Source organism: Lutjanus erythropterus, chromosome 10 (genome assembly GCF_056507025.1).
Source record: "Lutjanus erythropterus isolate fLutEry1 chromosome 10, fLutEry1.hap2, whole genome shotgun sequence".
Taxonomy (NCBI): Eukaryota; Metazoa; Chordata; class Actinopteri; order Lutjaniformes; family Lutjanidae; genus Lutjanus; species Lutjanus erythropterus.
This window is the reverse complement of record NC_139326.1, coordinates 40736516-40757583: the sequence shown is the minus strand read 5'-3', so window position 1 is coordinate 40757583 and position 21068 is coordinate 40736516. Positions and strand designations below refer to the sequence as shown.

At 38.7% G+C, this 21068-nt stretch overlaps 1 protein-coding gene across 1 annotated transcript; it reads left to right on the top strand.

The window, feature by feature from the left end:
* The first annotated feature begins 500 nt into the window (after window positions 1-500).
* On the top strand, window positions 501-20675 carry araf (A-Raf proto-oncogene, serine/threonine kinase). Its single transcript, XM_084729335.1, has 16 exons — window positions 501-606; window positions 3167-3381; window positions 3905-4008; window positions 5961-6063; window positions 6230-6384; window positions 7151-7249; window positions 7354-7498; window positions 8937-8961; window positions 9084-9214; window positions 9324-9526; window positions 10942-11118; window positions 11543-11589; window positions 12271-12389; window positions 14375-14506; window positions 18649-18783; window positions 19973-20675. The coding sequence occupies exons 2-16, from the start codon at window positions 3271-3273 to the stop codon at window positions 20111-20113; spliced, it is 1827 nt and encodes a 608-aa protein (XP_084585461.1). The 5' UTR covers window positions 501-606; window positions 3167-3270; the 3' UTR covers window positions 20114-20675.
* Window positions 20676-21068: the final 393 nt, after the last annotated feature.

The following is a 21068-nucleotide window of genomic DNA, read 5'->3' as shown; positions in this document are numbered from 1 at the left end:
ATTAAAATACACACATAAAGTAAAAGTTTTAACAGCGTTTTTTAATTTAATTTTGTGATTGAAACACGCTGTCAATTTAAATAGATTTATTGTTAAAAACGTGATGGTTGTTTTTGTGTCTGATTGTAGTCTGTATTTTTATTTGAAACCTTTTTTTTGTTGCAGGTCATCTTAACCAGGACTCCTTGGCAGAAGGAATATGTATGTCAATGGGTTCTTCCTGGGCAATAAAGGATAAATAAAAAAACAAACACACAATGAAACAAGCGAGCATAAAAGACAAGCAAATATATACTGTAAGTGTTTACATAACAATTCAAGACTGTTTTATATAGTTTATAATGCATTTATTTATTCAATTCTTTTTATCAGTAGAAAAAGTGGTGGTACATCCTTATTGCTAAACGTATAGTGTAGCTCATTTACATGACAAAACAGTATAGTCACAACTCCCACCTCTTATATGACAGTTTGTGTTGTCCAATGAGAGAGCGCAGCTACAAGAATCAACCAATGGGGACGGAGCATTTCCGAGGTTTTCCGCTTTCCCCGAAGTTCTTGACAGATCCGACTTCAGATTGAGAGAATTCAAGATGGCTGCTACAGGTAAGAGTTGAACTTGTATCCAAATTGTATTAAAACACTTTGACGGAAGGATGTTTCGCTTTTACCCTGACAAACGCAGAGAAAAGACTGGCTTTTGGTGTTTTACGCATGTTAATGAAATAAGTGGCTGTGGTGTATTTGGGAGAAAGCAGCAGAAGGAGGCAACAAGCTGACGCGGTGGTAAACCCCCCAAGTTGGCTAACGTTAGCATAAAGCTGTACTCTATAGTAGAGAGGAGCTAGCCGCTGAGTTAGCCAGATAATCTCCTCTCCCACTCCAGTCAGCACTCTGTTAGCCAGCTAGCTAACACAGTTTCATGTCGAGCTAAGAGGAATTTATAAACGCTTTGAGAACTTTGCATTGTTAGCATAATATTTCCATTCTTACATAGCGTTACTTAGTACTATGCTACATTTATAACTAGTTTGCTGGTTGGCTTAAGTCGTTGAAGTAGCACTCCGACAGATACATGGCCTTCCAAAACTCCAAATGTCAAATTGCACAGCAGGCAAATCCCATGCTAAGCTAACTGGCTAACGTTCGCTAGCTTCAGGATCATGCGAGGACTTTATTGATTTGACTGTCAGCGCTTTTCAGCATGAATGTGAGGCTCGGCCTGGCTACATTACACCGGTTACTTTAGTCTGGGTCAGTTAATATTAGTTCTGTCAGGCAGTCCAAAGTGTTGTCGTTTCTCTGTGCCACTGACTGACACAGATGTTGCGTTAAGACCCGGTACGTGCCAGTCTCTCGTGTATCTCCCTGTACCTCCTCCAGACATAATTCAAAACTCTGACAAGCAGTAGTGTTTCTCTTAAGTGACAGAGGTTTCTGAATGTGTGTGGACGACTATGAGCTTATCTCCAGTCCTGAGCGTGGCACGATGTATTAATAGGATTTTCAGCAACCTTATAAAGTCAAGATGAAGAAGTGTCTGTCCTGCTTGTCATCCAGCAGACTGATGATTCTTGTTAGGCGAGTCATGTAGCTACCTCTGCTCTGCTGTCAGCATTTTTAGTAGCTTTTGGCATCACCTTCTCTCTTTACAAATAAGGGCAGTGTTGTGAGGGTAGAGATGTTTTACCTCCTTACCCCCACCCTCCACCCATAACCTCACTCATTTAATACTTGTTTTTTTCTTTATAGTTCAATAGGCATTTGGGATGCCTGATAAATTATCATTTGGTCAGATGAGACATGTAGTATATTGACTCTAATAATATCTGATTTCACTGAGGTTTATTTTTTCAAGTATTTAATTTGAATTTGGCTGCAAAGTGTTCTATAAAAGCCAAAGAAATTTGAAGAGTCAGTACTGCTCTGTGTTTTTGTTGTAATAGTGGTGCCAGTAGGATTTGGTTCAGTCAGAGCTGTGTGAATATTAAATCAGCCATCTGTGTTGACTACATCTGAGCCTTTCTTACCCTCAGGTGTGCATAAGATACAGGTTTAATTCTTCTTTTTAAAATACAAAAATTTAAAATGATCAGTTATCGTTATTGGCCATGAGAAGCAGTTAAAAATTGGTTAAGGTGTCTGCACAAAAATAAACCATATTGTGCATTCCTAATAGTCAGTCTGCTTAATTTTATTGTAACAAACCTGTTTATGTAGGCCTACAATTTGTTACTTGCACATTATTGACTTATTGTTGGTGATAGTAATGGAGAAAACAGCTGAAATCCCAGTTAATGTCCTAACGATTTGCACCGATTTATTTGTGTTGTAGCCGTGTTGGTTTTGTTTTGTTTTTGTTTTGAGCCTATGGCTTGAAACATCATGCTGATAAATGTTTTGAAATCATGTTCCTTCAACTGTACCAATTAAATTGCCGATCATAAGAGCTTCCATCCTGATCATTATAATGAATTTGTGAAGAACAAATTGTCATTTTGAAAAGTATTGTATTTTAAGTCTGCATCTGGCAGTGGCCCTTCATGATAAGAGTAGGCAGAATAATAGGTTCATTCCAACATAAAAGAGTTCTCTGCAGTTAGGGGGAAAAATATGTGCATAAATCTGTATCAACATTGGCAATCAGGTAAAATTATTATTATTTTTATTTTTTTGTCCACATAGTGTAATAGTGTTTTCACTTTTTGTAATCATGTGCAGGTGCCAAGGGTGATGTTTAGAACAGGCTTTTTGCATTATTTTTTTTTTTTTTATTATTATTATTTTTTTTTTAAAGGTTATTTTTTTGGCATTTTTGCCTTTTTATTGACAGTGACAGCTGAAGGTATGACAGGAAAGGGGGGTGAAGAGACAGGGGATGACATGCAGCAAATGAGCCACAGGCGAGATTCGAACCAGCGGCCGCTGCAGAGGACTAACAGCCTCAATACATGGTGCGCACGCCCTACCGACTGAGCTATAGGGGCGCCCAGGCTTTTTGCATTATGTTGGATTCTTACTGCCGATATCTAAGCAGCAGCATCTACTCTCTCTACCTATGGTATCATCATGAATGACAGAAAATGCCCTTTCCCCAACAATCAGATCCACTTTACACAAGATGTATATTTTGTGTCCAAGCTGAAATGTGTCCATGTTATTGCAGGTTCTAAGTAAAGGGCTAACTCTTCTGAATCCCACGGTGCATGAAGCTCTCCTGAGGTCGTGGTGTCTAATTCCTGCATCCCCCAGCTCCTCCTGTCTCTCATCATGTCCTCCACCTCCTCCTCCTACTCCTCCTCGGGAGAGACTAGTCCAGAGGATGTACCCCGAGGTGGGGGCACCATCCGAGTCTACCTCCCCAACAAACAGAGGACAGTGGTGAGATGATTGGCTCTATACTGCTCTTTATTAATGACTCAACGTCTCTCGTCAGAGTACAGTATGTTGTGATAGTTTACTTTTACCATCTCTGTGGTTGGAAGGGTAATTACACAAAATGTGACATCTTTCACAGCATGTTTCTGAGTGGACAGTTGGTGTCAGGTTTCACAGATTGGGTGTTTGTGATGCTATGTTAGAAATGCACATGAAATTATGAAACATCTTGTGTGATAATATCACAGTGGAACCAGCAGCTGTTGTTGACTGACATCCCATAATCTGGCCAGAACAGGAATATAGCATTATTTATTTATTTTTATTTATTTTATTTTTTTTGGGGGGGGGGGGGGGGGGGGGTGATCTGTAAACTGGACTGGACTTCTGTCACAACAACATAAATGTGCAGATGTCACTTTTGCCTCTTAGTACTTTCATTATGCCTCTTTGTTACCTGTGTGTACCTGGCCAGTGAATGTCATTTCAAAGGCACACTTGCTCAAATACACTTCCCTGTTCTCAGGTGAATGTTCGCCAAGGACAGACTGTGCATGAGAGTCTAGATAAAGCACTCAAAGTGAGGGGTCTAAGCCAAGAGTGCTGTGCTGTATTTCGCCTTCTGGAAGGGTAAGTCTACTCCCACCATATGGACATAATGTGTTGCATTCCTTATTGCCAACATAGTAGTCAAGAGGCAATTGCAAATAATTGTAATTCGTCTCAGATCAATATATCGTATAGTGTGCTTTGTAGATATATTTATGAAATGTTAAGAATGAAGGCAGAGTATTGAGGTGCAAACACATTTTGTGTATTTAAGGTATTTATACATGCTGAATATGCATGCTATAATATAGTTTTTCTCTAAAATACTGTTTTTCTGGGGCTCTAAATTTACTACTGTCCAAAACTATCCTGAAAAACAATTTAAACCATCCCAAACTAAATGCTGGCTGTGGCTATTCAGAAATAGCTGTTTTTCTACAAGAATTGTTTAAAATGATGCGTGGCATAAATAAAATACCATGGAAATTATTCAGTTGTAAATCAGCTCACATTTTGTTCCATAGCTCATTGGGACATAGTTTCTTGTTGTCTTCTGTCTGTATAGTTTAGTCATCTCAAACAGGACTGCAGTTAAAAAGCAGCCACCGGCTAACACTGGCGCAGAAATGTTTTCTAATGTCTGTTGAAATAAAATATACATTTCTTTATATATATCACATTCATTCAGTTCATTAAGCAACACTTTTTTGTAACATCTGTGAACCTAGTTAACATTTTATATAAATACTATACTATGTGTGAGATTTTCACAATACGATAACTGTCTCAGAAAATGTCATGTTTTAATGATATACGGTGTTACACAATTATAATATAATGATTATCAGTAAAAATGACCCTTAAAGAATGAAAATAGAAGGGTTTTATAGTTGAGTATGACAATGCAGTAGAGATACTGTAGATAAGCAAATGTTCATGGTATGACAACCATCGATTTTCATACCATGGTACACCGTGAAATTGGTATACTGCTGCAACCCTCGTGAGGGGGGTTATGTAACCTTAAACTAATTCACACTTCTGAGAGAGAGAGGGAGGAAGTTTGTCTCTGTCTTTTCTGTGACACATGTTGCCAGTGTGGCCACCAATGACACCAGAAAGCACAAAATCCCACTACTGCTTTGGGACGCCATCTTAACCGCCTGATAGTCACGGCATGTACACAGCTTTCAGATGTCACTGTCACACACATCTTCTCACCTTGTGTGTGGGCCGCGGTGTCGCAGTCATACTTTTTCAAACCTTTGTAGCAACAACTATTTGGCCAGCAACACGGCCAGAGGCAGTATGTTGTCATGTTGGCCGCCCCTCTGTCCGTGCACATGTCCATCCGTCCCATTCTTGAAAACACAATATCTCAAGAACACCTTGACAGAATTTCTTCAGCTTTTGTACAAACGGCCACATTTTGACATACATATCAAAGTCAAAGGTCACCTTCACTGTGACATCATAATGTTCAGCTCTCTATCTGTAAAAATAGTCTCTAATAGAAGACAGCATGTTTCTCACTGGATATTATTCACTGGAGTCATACACATCTACATTTGTAGAGTGCTATTAGTTGAGAGAGAAAATGGTGGGAAGTTACAGCGGCAGCTCCCTGATGCCAAAAATGAAACGTATCCACGTCCTAATGAGATGTATCGATACGCGAGTGCTGCATTGATTTTTTCCAATTCATGTTCAGCTTTTTACCAATACAGTCCGTCCGAACCGGTGCACTCATATCTTACACATTAAAGTCCAATGGATCGCATGCACGAGTCAATCGTTACACCCCTACTTTCTGTCCCTGGAGCATCCCAAAATTTTGGTTTTTATCATCCCTGATCATTTTTTTCCCATCCCTGAGATGGTGGGACACCCTGAAGTTATAGTCCTAGTATTTCACTACAGAGTAATAAAAAAAAAAATGTATTCACAATAAGTTCATTATGCTGTATTAGCCGGTACAGACCAATGTAGAAAAAGTGATCATGTGTGCAAACTTTCTTTCTCATTTAATCCAGTCGTAAGAGACTGACAGATTGGGACACAGACATCACTCCTCTAGTTGGAGAGGAGCTTTTAGTTGAGGTCCTGGATGATATTCCCCTCACCATGCACAACTTTGTAAGTAGCTGTCAAACATGCACACCCTGTTTACATTTTTATGGCTTCTCTGAAATACCTTATATTTACAGAATACCAATTAGAAGCTTCTTTATATTTGGAATCTGAATTATTTTTTTGCCTAAATGTTCACAACATTGCTGCTGTGACCTCTTTATCTGTGCAGGTAAGGAAAACCTTCTTCAAACTGGCTTACTGTGATTTTTGCCACAAGTTTCTTTTTAACGGCTTCAGATGTCAGACATGCGGCTACAAATTTCACCAGCACTGCAGTAGCAAGGTCCCCACTGTGTGTGTGGACATGGATACAGTGAGCAAACGGTGAGTAGGAGAAGAAATGTTCATTATCATGCAGTGATTCTGTTCAGTTTATTAGTGTGTGTAGGCATTTGGTGCTGTCATACAAAATAAGCTGCCTTTCTGGTCATATGATGCCAACAAGGGCAGTAAGTTATTTTCCAGGGTTTGCTAGTGTTTGTTTAGCATTGGTGCCATCCCTAGAATGTTGTTCATATTCACAATATGGTGTTTACATGGAACATGAAAAACCTGGTTATTCATGTTAATGTATACATGAGCATAACAATATTGGGGTTTGTCATTGTCTGCCTACAGGTGTGTCTTAGGTCCTGGTAGTATATTCAGGTATTTGAACCCCTGAAAAGCTGCTAACATGCACAAAACATAACTAGGATACTAGTGTGCATGTAATCTCACTCATTAGGAATAAAGAGAAATCAGCTTTGCTCTCATTGTAGAGAGAAAGCAACAGCACAGAGAGTTTGAGTCCAAATCATCCAGAGAAACACACAGCCATTATGCAATGACAAGGATCCATAGATGAACATATTGTAAAAATGTCACTAGTTAAAATGATCAGTAAGCCTTTTATAGCACCATAGATTTTTGCATCCTTGTTTTTCATCTGCGATATTATGAGGAGATATCATCAGTGCAAACAAAAAACATACAAAAACAAAACATAAATTTCAGATTAGCATAGCCTCACCAATTTGAAGTCCCTAAATGAGTGCTCATTCTCGTTGTCTCTTTGGTCTTGTTCCATTCCTCTATTCCTCTCACCCAGGTGTGATCCCAGTACTTGCACAGATGAGTACCCACGGATACTATTGCCCGAAGGTTCCCCATCACAGAGCAACCTAGCCTTAACCCCAGAGCCTGCTGGGTAAGCTCCTATACTAAACAAAGTATATTCAAATTAAAAGGCAATTTTAGTCAGCGAATCTGCTATTCAAGGACAAATTGTGACTATTTTACTTGGTCACTCAGGATGGACCTCTTGTCCCCGACCTCGGCCTTTCGCTTCCCCATGCCAAGTGGAGATGGCCAGTCTCTACAGAGGCATCGCTCCACCTCCACTCCCAATGTTCATATGGTCAGCACAGTGGGCCCTGCTGGTGCCAGCATCATAGAGGTCAGTGTTGGCTGGCATCATATTTTGATAAGTTGCTGTTGTTAGGAGGATTTGATTGTACTTCATTTACCTATCGACTGTATAACAACTGAATAGGTGAAGTGTGTTAATTGATGTAAAATAGTGGGTAGGCAATATGATCTAGAATTTCTATCAGTCATTTTTTTGTTTTTGTGGTGGGGGTATTATATCTCATTTATAAGGGATACTGCACTCAAAACATTTTATTCTCATTTTATTGGCTCCAAATAGCAATGAAAATGAGGTACAGACCTTCATGTGTTTTGGGAGGAGAAGCTGCTATATAATGTAGGCTAATCAGTAAATGTAATGTGATTCAGTGGCTCAGTTAGGCATCTCAACAGCTTTCATTTGGCAGAAAACCCAAGATAAAGATAAGTGCAACAGTCAGTGTACATTTGGGCATGTCTGTCAGTTTGTTTATATATGGCAGCAAGAGACACCCATGGATCACACATCAGAGGGAGCTTTCTGTAACAACAAAGCCTGCTGAGCTTAGGCTGCAGTATGAAGTTCCACACAAACATTGCTTTGTTTATGACACACATAAGCCTACTACTCTGGTTATCAAACTGGCTTCAAATGAGGCTTAAAATTTATACAACCTCTCTTGACAGTGTTTGTCCAACATCTCTCCCAAACTGTGGAAATACAACACATACTAGCCACTTGCTGACGACAAGTTCAACAAGCTAACCTGCTAAATAAACCGTAAAGTAACATAAATATAGTGAGACAGCTTCTAAGTTTGAAGTCAGTATGGATCAATCAATCCTTGAGCATAACTTGCTTTACACTGGACCTCGTTAAGAAAGAAGTCCGAATTAACGTGGCATGCACAGGTTTTCCAGTTCTTGGGTCTTCATGTCCCCAGATGGTGAGAGTAGCGTTAGATGAAGAGTTTTGTGTTGGTTCTTGCTGCCAACACCAGAGAAATTGGCATGCTTTGCTCGTAACATTGCCCTCCACATCAGAGTATGCGTTGGCAAGGAAAATGGTAGTTGCTGGATGTAACTCCAGTTCTATGAGTATGTGCACAGCACTGCCCTTGCATGTTAGCCCAGCCAGATTAAAGCATCTTAGTTTTAATATGCAAAAACATTTATCAAGGTAATGATGGTATTGCAAAATCCATGCCATTGCAGAAAGTCAAAAACACCCACCACTGCCTGTTAGGGCAAAAAAGAATTCCCAGAAAGCTAACTGGCTGTGCACCAGAGTTGTCCAACACCAGAAGTCCAAACTTACATTGTTGTGTTGACTGTTTTACTTTCAGTGTAAATGCATAAGGATGTTTTCACACCCATCCAGTTCTTTAAAGTAGGCGTGACACTCTGCTGACTTTAGCGTATTTACTAACCTGTGCATTAAGTTATCAAATGTGAGTTTAAAATAATGTTTCTGTTCTCTTTTTTAGGAAGCACTAAAATACACCCCAATGGGTATGTTTTTAGATTTTTTTCGACATTTCCCTCCTCTGTTTCAAAATATGTTTTCATTTATAATATCACAGGTGTTGTTCTTCATTTGAAGCCTCTCTTGTCCTGCTTTGTCATTCCTGCAGGTCCTGAGCCCTCACCGAAGCCCTCCACTAGCCCACCGTCTTCTCTTGGCTCTCCAGGCAGGAGACCTCCCAAGTCTCCTTCAGAGCACAAGGAGCGCAAACCCTCCTCGTCAGATGACAAAAAAAAAGTGGTATGTGGCCTGAGACCCATTTACAAATTGATGTGGCAAAAAATCCAAGTGAAGAGATTTACTTATGGTGTGAGTTAGTAGTTCAAAACATTCAATCCATGTCTTTCAGCACCGGGGGGGCTACAGAGACTCAAGTTATTACTGGGAGGTTCACTCTCGGGAAGTCAACATTCAGAAGAGAATAGGTGCTGGCTCCTTTGGAACAGTCTTCAAGGGCAAGTGGCACGGAGACGTGGCAATCAAGATCCTTAAAGTCACAGAACCAACGCCTGAGCAGTTACAGGCCTTTAAGAATGAAATGCAGGTCTTGAGGTGAGAAGTGCTGTTTGTGTTTTACATAACTTTCTTAATTTTGTTAACAAAGATAAATATAAATACAACCTCAGTTCCAAAAAGTTGATACATTGTGTAAAACGCAAAAACAAAAAAAATTACTTTTCCACCGCTATTCAGTTGAGTAGAGTACAAAGACAAGATATTGAAAAACCAACATAGAATGTCTATGACCTTTCTGCATTAACAGCCCAAATCATTGTATAAAAGATACTACATGGGCTCAGAAACACTTTGGAAAACCAACACAGTTTGTCTCTGCATCTATGATTACAAGTTAAGACTCTATCATGCAAAGAGAAAGACATCAACAACATCCAAACACACTGCAGACTTCTCTGAGCCCGAGCTCATCTGAGATGGACTGACGCAAAGTGGAAAAGTGTGCTGTGGTCTGACGGGTCCACATTTCAGACTGTTTTCAATAATCATGGATGGAAAATGATCATCCATTGATTATTACCAGCACTAACTTCAGAAGACAGCATCTGTGATGGTATGGGATGTGTTAGTGCCCATGGCATTATGGGTAACTGTCACATCTGTGAAGCCCCCAAAAATGCTGAAAGGTACATTCAGGTTTTGGAGCAACATATACTGCCATCCAGATGGTGTTTCTTTCAGAGATGTCCCTGCTAATTTCAGCGAAATGCCAAGACACATTATACACATGTTCCAAAAGTGTGGCATGATAATAAAAGAGTTCAGGTAGTAGACTGACCTGCCTGCAGTTCAGACCTGTCTCCCATTGAACATGTGTGGTGCATTATGAAATACGACAATGGAGACCCTGGACTGTTGAGCTCCTGAAGTCGCATATCAAGCAAGAATGAGAAAGAATTTCACTTTCAGAACTTCAACAGTTAGTGTCCTCAGTTCCCAAACACTTGACTGAGTGTTGTTAAAAGAAAAGGTGTGTCACAGTGGTAAACATGCTCCTGTCCCAACTTTTTGGAACATGTTACAGGCATCCAAATCAGAATGACTGTATATTAACAAAAACAATAAAGTTAATCAGTTTGAGCATTAAATATCTTCTCTTTGTACTGTATTCAAGTGATTATGGGTCAAAACGTTTTTGTAAATCATTGCATTGTGTTTTTATTTACATTTTATACAATGTCCCGCCTTTTTTGTAATTGGGGTTGTATATTCACACCCATCATCAATAGGCTTTCACAGATTAAACTTTTGTAATCAGTTAAAGTCTGTTTAAATAACTTAATAACTTGGTGGGCACCACTTTAACATCTAGCAACAGCAGTTCATATTGTTATCACGTCTTTTTTATGTAACTCTCAATTCAATTGTCACTCAGCTGCACCTTCATGTTAATCTCACCATTGATGAGACAATGGAATTTCTAACACTATTACCATTTCTGTTGTCTGCAGGAAGACCCGCCACGTCAACATCCTGCTGTTCATGGGCTACATGACTAAGCCCAACTTTGCCATCATCACACAGTGGTGTGAAGGCAGCAGCCTGTACCGCCATCTGCATGTCACAGAAACCAAGTTTGACACTATGCGCCGCATTGATGTGGCCAGACAGACAGCACAGGGCATGGAGTAAGACTTGCTGCTAGATTCCATTTCACTATTACCACTTAAACACTTCTAACACCCTTTTTAAGTGCTATACATTGAGTTTCAATTTGATGCAGTGTTTTTTTACATACACAACTCTATGTGCTCTGTAAGAATGGATGTTAGTTAGGTAAAAATATAAACTTTAAACTTAAGTAATATGTTGTCTCAGCTATGGTCTGAAAAGTGAAAATTAAAAAGTATGAGATATAGTACAGCAGGGACTCTTGTAGTAATGGTCAAAGTAAAGACAATACTGTAAGATAGTCTGTGAGAAAATTGGCAGCTTAACGCTGTAGGTTTTCCGTTATTGTGCAGGGTGCAATGAGTAGAATCTTTTCAGAATTTGGTGCTGTGCCTTGCCTCTTACACAGATGAAATGATATTTTTTTTCTTTCTCTTCCAGTTATCTTCATGCGAAGAACATAATTCATCGAGATCTGAAATCAAACAGTATCCTTGTATTGTCCACTAGTAGTATTTAAAGTTTTGTGCACAGACTGCTGTAGACCAGACTGATAACCACAGTGACAAATTAGAACACCATGATCTATAGCCAGCAAAGGTTAAACCACAAATAACTTTTAAATAGACAAACATGGGTCAAAAGAATTAGGACAGTAATATGTTCATTATTCTGTCTCTGTGGTAAACTGGCTTTGAAATGAAACAGATTTTGCAGGCTTAAATGTTGACTGAAGTAGAGCTGCATCTATTGATTTAATAATTGATTATTAAACAACTATTTTGACTATTAGTTTTATTTATTTATTATCATTTTTTTAAGAAAAATAGTCCAGCATCTTAAATGTGAATATTTCCTGGTTTCTTTACTCCTGTCATTTTGGACTTTTGGAAAAACTGACTGACATTTTTCACCATTTTCTGACATTTCATAGACCAAATAAGTAATTGATTAATCAAGAAAATAGTCAACACATCAATTGATGATGAAAATAACTGTTAGTTGCAGCCCTGGTGTAGCCCAAGTGTTGACTTTCAGTAAGAGAGTATTGGCATCCATATTGGCTGGACTGTATAAGACACATTGCCCTAAATGCAGAAAACTACTGTAATAACATAAACATGTCCCACTAGTTGTGTGTTGTAATATTTCCTGAGCTCTGCTGCTAGATATTTTCCTCCATGAGGGCTGGACTGTTAAGATTGGTGACTTTGGCTTGGCAACAGTGAAGTCTCGATGGAGTGGCTCTCAACAGGTGGAACAGCCCAGTGGATCCATTCTCTGGATGGTGAGTACTACAATTACTTTGATTGAATTGATGACTGACTGTTATAACACTGGCATTAAGGGACACCTCTTATGTTATTCGACAACCAAACTCAACTTTACCAGTGAAAGCTTTTACCAGGATGGACCATGTCCTAGGCTCATCAGGCTAATTCAGGCTAATTGTGGGATTTAAGTGTTGTACTTGTACAGATACTGTTCTGTCTGCTTCTGTTTGTGTCTGTTAAAGTGATGTGTAAAGGGATTTCTGTAGGTTATTTCCTGTTTTGTCTTTGTAGTTCTGGTCCTCCCTCGTGTGTCTTGTCTTTACGTCCTGTCTTTGTCCTTTTTCTGCTCTTTTTTTTTTATTGAAATTGGTTTCACCTGTCTCTCCACCTGTGTCTTATTAGTTCTTTGTCTATTTAGTCCCCGTCTTTGTCTATTTAGTCTGTTTCTTTGTCAGTTCATTGTTGCCCTTGTGTGTCATCCTGCCTTCTCCTGTTTCACCTTCTTGTGTTTGACTTTGCATCATTTTCCTGGACTATTTTTTGTGTTTTGCCTTTTTGTGGATTCTTTTGTTTCTTTGGACACTGGTTTTGACCCCTCCTGCATTTTCATAAGCTTTTGTTCCTTTGTTTTCTTTATTAGATACATTTGAACTGATTTTGTTCTGTGGTCTGCATTTTTGGGTCCTCCATCTTGTTTAATTTGACACACACTTAACAGTTGTTATGTTGACAACTCCTGGAACCCTGTTGGGCTAAATTTAAGGGTGTCCCGAAAAGCTTCTTTTGGCTTTGAAGCTTTGGCAGTACAAGCAATGTATGAATAGTGGAATACTACTTTTACCATTGGAATACCATGGCAACAAAAAGAGCTTCAAACCATGAGGTACAGCCCTGTGCTAAACAAGATTCTAATAAAAAAAAAAAATATATATCAAGTCAACGTTGTCACTTTAATTTTGATAAATTCTCAACTTGTCTGTCATATTGATTAAACAACTTCAGCATTACGAAGGGTGTTTTTTTTTTTTTTTTGGATTATTCTATGATGCTGGCATAGTTTTATTTAACTTTCTGGTTGACCCTCAGTTTGACCTGTTTTGGAAATTGCCGTAGTAGAATCCAGTTTGTCTCTTGATGATCTAATTTGATTTGGGTGTACCTTAATGGATACATATAAATGTAGAAAATAGTAATATTTAAGGACATTTATTATCATTATACAACACAGTGTTGTACAATGAAATTTGTAGGTCCTTCATAAGACACAAAATACAAAAAAAAAAAAGTTGACACTCACTTCTGCAGGGCCCACATAGTCCATAGTTGCTTGTCACTTGTCTCATTTGTTATATCCATGTTCACGTCGTAGATTTGTATATATTTTAAAAAAAAATGCTCTCAGTGTGGCGTCTAATTTTCCCCCCATTGTATCAAAAATGGAATTGTATATTGATATATTTCAAGGTATTGTATCAAAATCAGAAATTCTAGTATACAACACTAGTTGACATCCTCACATTATTAGTTCAACATCTGGGAAACGTTGTCCATCAAGTGTGACTGTTTGAAGATGAAGAGTCCTCGATGTAAAAACACAGTCCTCCTCCCCTTGTCCTACTGGAGTCTTGTGTGTTGTCAGCTTGGAGTGTGATCCACCCCTCAGGTGTAACACCCTGATCCTGGATACTGTAGAGCAGGTCTCGCTGTGTAACATAACAGTCTCTGAAGTCCTGTTGTTTGGCCAGCTTGAGTCCCTTTTCTACTCCATCCTACATGCACAACCATTGCCACAGTAAATGACAATTGTATACCTTTTCAATGCATTGCAGTTTAGGATACATTTGAAGACCATTACTATAAGTTGGTATAGATATTTTTGTTATAATTAAGGGATAACAACTAAATTAGTAGAACCACATTCTTTTATGGTGATTTTAGAAGGTCATTCCACAATTGAAATGCTTATTTTGTCTTTTTGTTGTTGTTTTTTTTTTCTAAGGCTCCAGAGGTGATCCGAATGCAGGACAGCAATCCATATACGTTCCAGTCTGATGTATACGGCTATGGAGTAGTGCTGTTTGAGCTGATGTCAGGGACCCTGCCTTACTCCAATATCAACAACAGAGATCAGGTGACATGACACTGCTTCTTTCTTTGTGTTTACACAGCACTGACGCTGTCTAAAGCAGAGGATCTGAATAATCCAATTTGAGATAAAACAGTATAAAAATGTCATATCCTATTAATGTAATATATTTCAGTATATTTTAAACAGTTTTAAAGTTTATTCTTATTTAGGCTACAGTATCTCATTTACACATGAGACTCATAATTGGATGTTAACACCAATGTCATGTATCTTTCTCTGTCTCTTCTGTTACTATATTTAGTAAAACTATAAGGATTTCTGTTTGCAGCTAATAGCACTCTACAAATGTAGCATTAATGGAATCAAAATGTAAAGATTCACACAATGCATTGTCTTGTATTGCATCATATCGTGACAGGGCAAAATCGCATCGAACCGAATCATTGGCCATTTAAAAATTTCTATTATATATTGTATCACCGAACATGTATTGAGATACAAATTGAATCAGTCTCAGTCAATGAGATACACACCCTTAGTGTCCATCCCCTCTAAACCAGCCCCAAAAATGTTAAGTGGGGTGGCCATTGCATATATGGTGTTAGTTGTGTTTTGTTTTTGTTTTTTGTTTTTTTTTAATCATTTTCAATGCTAAATAAATACTCTTCAGTTTTACTTTTTACTTTGGAATTCTTTATTTTGAAATCTAGGGGCAGTATTCACAAAGCTTCCTAGTACAAAGAGTTGTTCCTAGTAATTAAATTATGAGAATTCTTAGAATTGTGACGTTTTCTTAGTTACCCCTTAAGGTTAAGACTAGACCCTGGTAAAGATAAAAGTTGCTGACAGAAAGCATCCTAGCGTTTAAAATAAGTCCTAAAGTGAAAAAATGTTAGGAGTAGGGAGGAGGACATTTGACAGGCTGAAGGGTTTCTGAAGGAGAGGACAAAATGGCAGAAAGATGCAGAGGAGAAGTGTTCCCCAAACGCTGAAGAACAGTGAGTTAGTAAAACTCTACAGGTTAGATCATGCAGAGTTAATGTTTGTGGTCAGTGTCATTAGATACGCTCACATAATGATAATAATGATAATAATGGTGATAAAACTGTCAAGAATAGTGCTATATAAATTAAGTTTAAGTGTTTTACAAAAGAAAACGATACCAAACAAAGCGGATGAATCTCCCACGTAACACAATGACACTACAGTGGCAAATATGAAAGTGATATTAACACTAAGATATTTGCAGCATTGCAGCAGTGATGACTTGTTGACACAACTTTCTATCAGCAGAATGATCACACAGACAATTACAGCTCTGTCACTGAACTAAAATTACCAGCATAGTAAATAAACACAAGCAGATAAATATAAATATCAGCATGTGAAAAGGCTGCTGCAAATGTAGTTCTGTATTTTCACCAAATTTGTAGGCTACTTTTAAAGTCTGCCTTGCAATTTATTCAGCAGAGATGTTCTTAAATTACACCATGTCTTAATTGTGACTAAATTTTGTTGATTTTACCATCCATTGTACATCCATTATATAAGAGTGCATTTTTTTCTTTTTTGGATCAGCCAATTACAGTCTTATAAAGAATGAGTCATGCCCAGAAATGGGGCTCAACCATACTTCCTCACTAAGATAAAAGTTTCTGCTCCTTCCTTGCTCAGAGTTGCTCTGAGAGGTTCTTACATCACACCTAAGCTACAGCCTTGCTAGATTTTTTTTTTTTTTTGTAGACTCTTCTTAGAGGGTGGTGCAGTGGTTGGCACTGTCGCCTCACAGCAAGAAGGTTCTGAGTTTGAATGAATGAGTTTGTGGCTGGGCAGGGCCTTTCTGTGTAGAGTTTGCATGTTCTCCTCACGTCTGCGTGGGTTCTCTCTCAGCCTCACCTAAAGTCCAAAGACATGCAGGTTAATGGGTTAACTGCTGACTCGAAGTTGTCCATAGGTGTCAATGTGAGTGTGAATGGTTGTTTGTCTCTATGTGTCAGACCTGCGATGAACTGGCGACTTGTCCAGGGTTTACCTTGCCTCTCGCCCAATGTCAGGATGTGTCAGTGTCAGGACAGATGTGTCAGGATGATTGGTTACGGACAATGAATGAATGAATGAATGAATGAATAAATAAATAGACTCTTCTTAAAATGTTTGTGAATATGGCCTAAGACTTTTATTTTGAAATCCAGAACTACTGTCCCCCGAAACTATTTATTCCACTGTACCACAATCAGAAGAAGAAAAACAGTTAGACTAATGTTTGCACCATTTACCCTTAATCTTTTGACTTATCTCAACAATGGGGGTGAAGCTGTTTTATCACTACAGACTGCTTTGACACAAACAACCTTGCAGAAATCAATATCGCTTTGTGTTTGCTATGTTTAGAATATTTTCTTCTTTTATACTTCACTTTCCTATCAGGCAGCATTTTCCAAAAAGGAGCTGAAGCTGCTGTCTGTGCTCTTTTCACAGCCACAAAGACTCCTTTGAAAACAGTAATTTTACCTTGCAGGGCACAGGAGTTGCCAATCTCCTGCTGCCTCCATTCGGTGCCCATATTAATCAACTGGGTTGAACACACAGAGCACACCTCAGTGTGCAATAGTTTTGGCAGCAATAGTTTTGGCATCTGTTCTATCTTTAGCATGCTCTGCAAGCAAATCTTATCATGATATTACATATCATTGTATCATAAATGTATGATACAAATGATCTGTTTCTGATAAGTGATGAAATTTTCCCCTGATGATTTCCACCTATTTTCATTTTTCTCCTGTCTCCCTGTTGTTCTTGTGGAGTTTCAATTCCTTTGATTTTCCTTTACATAATGAAATATGACAATCTGCCATCCACTGTGTTTATTAGAAATAGTATCAGTGCTGTTGGTGGTTGTATTTTTTTTAATTATGTACTTCAGGGAGAAAGAAATGACCAGACAGGCAGGAGAGAAGGAGAGTCTATTTTTTTTATATATATATATGTCCAGGAACACAAAAAAAAGCTTTAAGTTCATGAGGTTATTATAAGTTTGTCTTTACGTGATTAGATAGCAGCAGAGGAGCAAAATCACATGTTGACCAGTGCTGAGAAATTCACTTCTGGTGTATTTAGCCAGGTTTTTGCTCACCCCAGAGTTGACATGTTTCATTGCTTCTATCTGCTGTCTCTGCCATCGGTGTGAATGTAAACCATGGTCAATGGTCAAAATGTACTGGTACACACACTGAAATGAATTTAAGTCTTGAAAACCTCTCAACAGTGAAAAATGGCATGTCTTTTGCCATGTCAGTGTTTTCATGGATTAAAAAAACAAAACACCTTGCTGCATCTTTGTCTGGGAGACTGTTGCTAGCTGATGGTTGATGCTGGTCAGTATTTACTGTGAGTTTAGTGCAGTAATCAAACATAAGTTCCAACAAAACTAAAAATCTGAAACAGTTAGTCTTATCATGAAAGGAGAGATGGTCACACAGGTGGTGCAGGAGCAGAAATCTGATTCATCACTGCAGAGATCTATGTTTGCTTGCTGATAGGGCTGCTGTCCCTCCAGCTTGGTTGTCTTTCACTTAATACTACTGGCAGGTGGCAGCTATGTGCCTGCATTTCAGATTTTGATTTTGATATGATATGTTGTGTTGTTGTTGATATGATATTTTAATGCACAAAAAGTGAAGAAATACCCATCACACCATCCAAGATATTGTCTTCAGGTTGCTTGTATTGTCTGACCAATCACAGCACAGTTCAATCAAAGGTATTCCATTGATAATGATCATCGCAAATCATTACAATGGAGGAGCTGGAGAATGGGATTCTTTGGCATTTTGGCAAACGATTCATCAATTATCCAAATTCTTTCAAATTTAGTTTCTGTTCATTGATCTTCTGCATGTCACCAGTATCTATTTCAGCACATTTCATTGTAATTTTGTCATTTTTGAGATAGTTTGTCTTGAACTAGTGTAGAGGAAGTGGAAACTGATGGTGGCAGATCCCACCAAATGTCCTGGCCATCCATCCAAACGTAGTAGAAGTAATTCACTGCAGACCAAAGTTTTTTCACTAAGAGACCAACAGATTGATTCTGCACCATGTACAGTGGCTCTGTGACATTCTCTGGCTGAATCAAATGACGACTGCAGCACTGACAGACGTCTCCTCTTTGTGTTCTTTCTCAGATAATCTTTATGGTTGGACGTGGTTACTTGTCTCCAGACCTCAGTAAGCTGTATAGTACCTCACCAAAGTCAATGAAAAGGCTTATCATTGACTGCCTGAAGTTCAAACGTGATGAGAGGCCCCTGTTCCCACAGGTGAGGACTGCAGAGGTTACGCGTGGGCCAAAAGGTGTCCCACAAAATTAACACAAACTCAAGCTGTAATGTAAACTGAATACACAGTGGAGTTTCCTTTCTTTCAACTATGGAAAGGGCTGTGTGGGTTACTGTCTGCAAATGCACAAATAGACTTCTAAAATGAAATTTCATTGTTGTCCTGCAAATGGTTATTTCTAATGCTAAGTTACAAGTCATTCATTCTTGAGAATTGGAACAAAACAGTATTTTGAGGGGGTTTTGATTTTTACTCTCTCCATGCTAGAAAATATATCTTCAAGGATCAAACTCTTGTAACAGGCCAACCTCCCTGTGATTAAATTTTTATCAGATGTAATGTCACCTCCATCAGAAGGAAAATCAGAAGGAGTTAATAAATTTTCCATGTTTTCATTTCACAACATAGTTGTAGTGAGCAGCCGTTTGATATTTTAAAGTGTCTCAGAGTTCCCTTAATGCTAATCAAAATACACATTTTTAAAACATCATTCTTATTTAGCTTTGTTTTAGAACAGTTACAGAGTTGACATGTTATGGTTGAAACACATCTGATAGCAATATTATTGAATGAATTTGTAGAAAAACAGAAAGATTACTAGTGCCTTTTTTAAACCAGGTCCTTACAGTATAGCTAACCATTCTTATGCCTGATTAAATCATGTGTATGTAAAAATCTGACACAGTTGATGGAAATCTGTGACACAACTTTAAAGGCATGTCATTTTCAGAAAAAAAAATAGAACAAAGATGATTATAGTAGCACATTTTTGGACCTATGTTATCTCTAAGTATGGTTAGTTTTAGATGTTTAAAACATTTAACACATTTTTAAATTGTCTGCACTTGTGGAACAATTGTGTTTTCTGGCAAGTTCAGATATTTAAACAAATAAAAAAAAAACTAAAACATTTCATAAATTCTGTGTGTTTCATCTGTATAAATCCTGACAGAATACATTTTCACCAAAAGTAGAATTAGAGTGTTGGTATTAATAATGAAGTCTTTTGGTAGGACATGATGTTCCAGTTCTTCAGAATGGGTGATAGATGTTGTGCACTTCCACAGTTGTAAAGGGGAAATCCATCTGAAATGTAGCAGGTGACTTGAGGGAGACAGCCACATGTTTATGAACACTGACTGTTCCTTTGCATTTTGTTTCCTTCATCAGATCCTGGTAGCCATCGAGCAGGTTCAAGACCTGCTGCCAAAAATTGAGCGGAGTCGCTCGGAGCCGTCGCTTCATCGGGCCGTCCATGCAGAGGACCTGAACCCCCTCCTGTTCCACACCACCAGGCTGATGCCCCTCTAAGCTCCCTGCAGCACTGGGCAGAGAGAGAGGCTGTCACCCTGTCCAAAACCACAGCATTCTCGTGCCTCAGAGAGGCCACAGGCTGACTGTCCTGACAGACCGCCACCCCTAACTCACCCCCCCGCCCCTGCAGAGCCCTGGAGCTGCAGCACTCGGCGCAAAAATCTGTATCTGCAGAAACAACCTTAGTCTGATAGTGAATCTTCTTTTCTCTTAAACTGGTGACAAGGATCTGCTCGTTAGGTGAATTAACAGTCTGCTGTATCTACAAGTGGTCAGTCCACCTGAGAAAAGCCATCAAACTGCTCCACTAGCAGTAGTTCCTCTGACCTACTAAGAGCTGTTTTCAGGTGTTTTGAGCAAAAGTAAAACTAGACATGTTTTGCACATACAAAATTGTATTTTCCATTCTCAGTGGTAAAATAGTCTTAGAGCTTTAGAAGAGCACTGTGATATAGCCAAAAATTCCCATCAGTAATCAGCCATAATGCTGGAGCTGCTGCTTCAGGTCACCTGATCAGCTTACATACTTGCTCGGTTGTCATGTGTCAGTCAGTCTGTCTGTCCACACCATAATGTAAATGGAATCAGAGATGTGAAGCGAGTGATTTGAAAGCAAACTGAGTACCTGTTTGAGAGTGTTTGTAAAAGACACTTACTCTCAGAGGAAACTCCTATGTCGACTGCTTTAGTAAATATTTTACCGTAAGATTTTCTGCTAGAAATGGAAATTGAGTGCTCATGCTGCGAGAAAGTTCTCTTAGAACTCTTAGAAGCCCGGAGTAGATGAGCATCCTCCGACACTGAAAAATGCAAAAAGGTTGATTGAACAGTGACTCAAAGTTACTTTGGTCAAAGTGTCAGAATCAAAATGTTATTTTCCTCCAGGAGATGGTTAACACTTCTGAACAACTGTCTGCTTTGAATAGACGACCTCCAGGAGGCACTCAGTTGT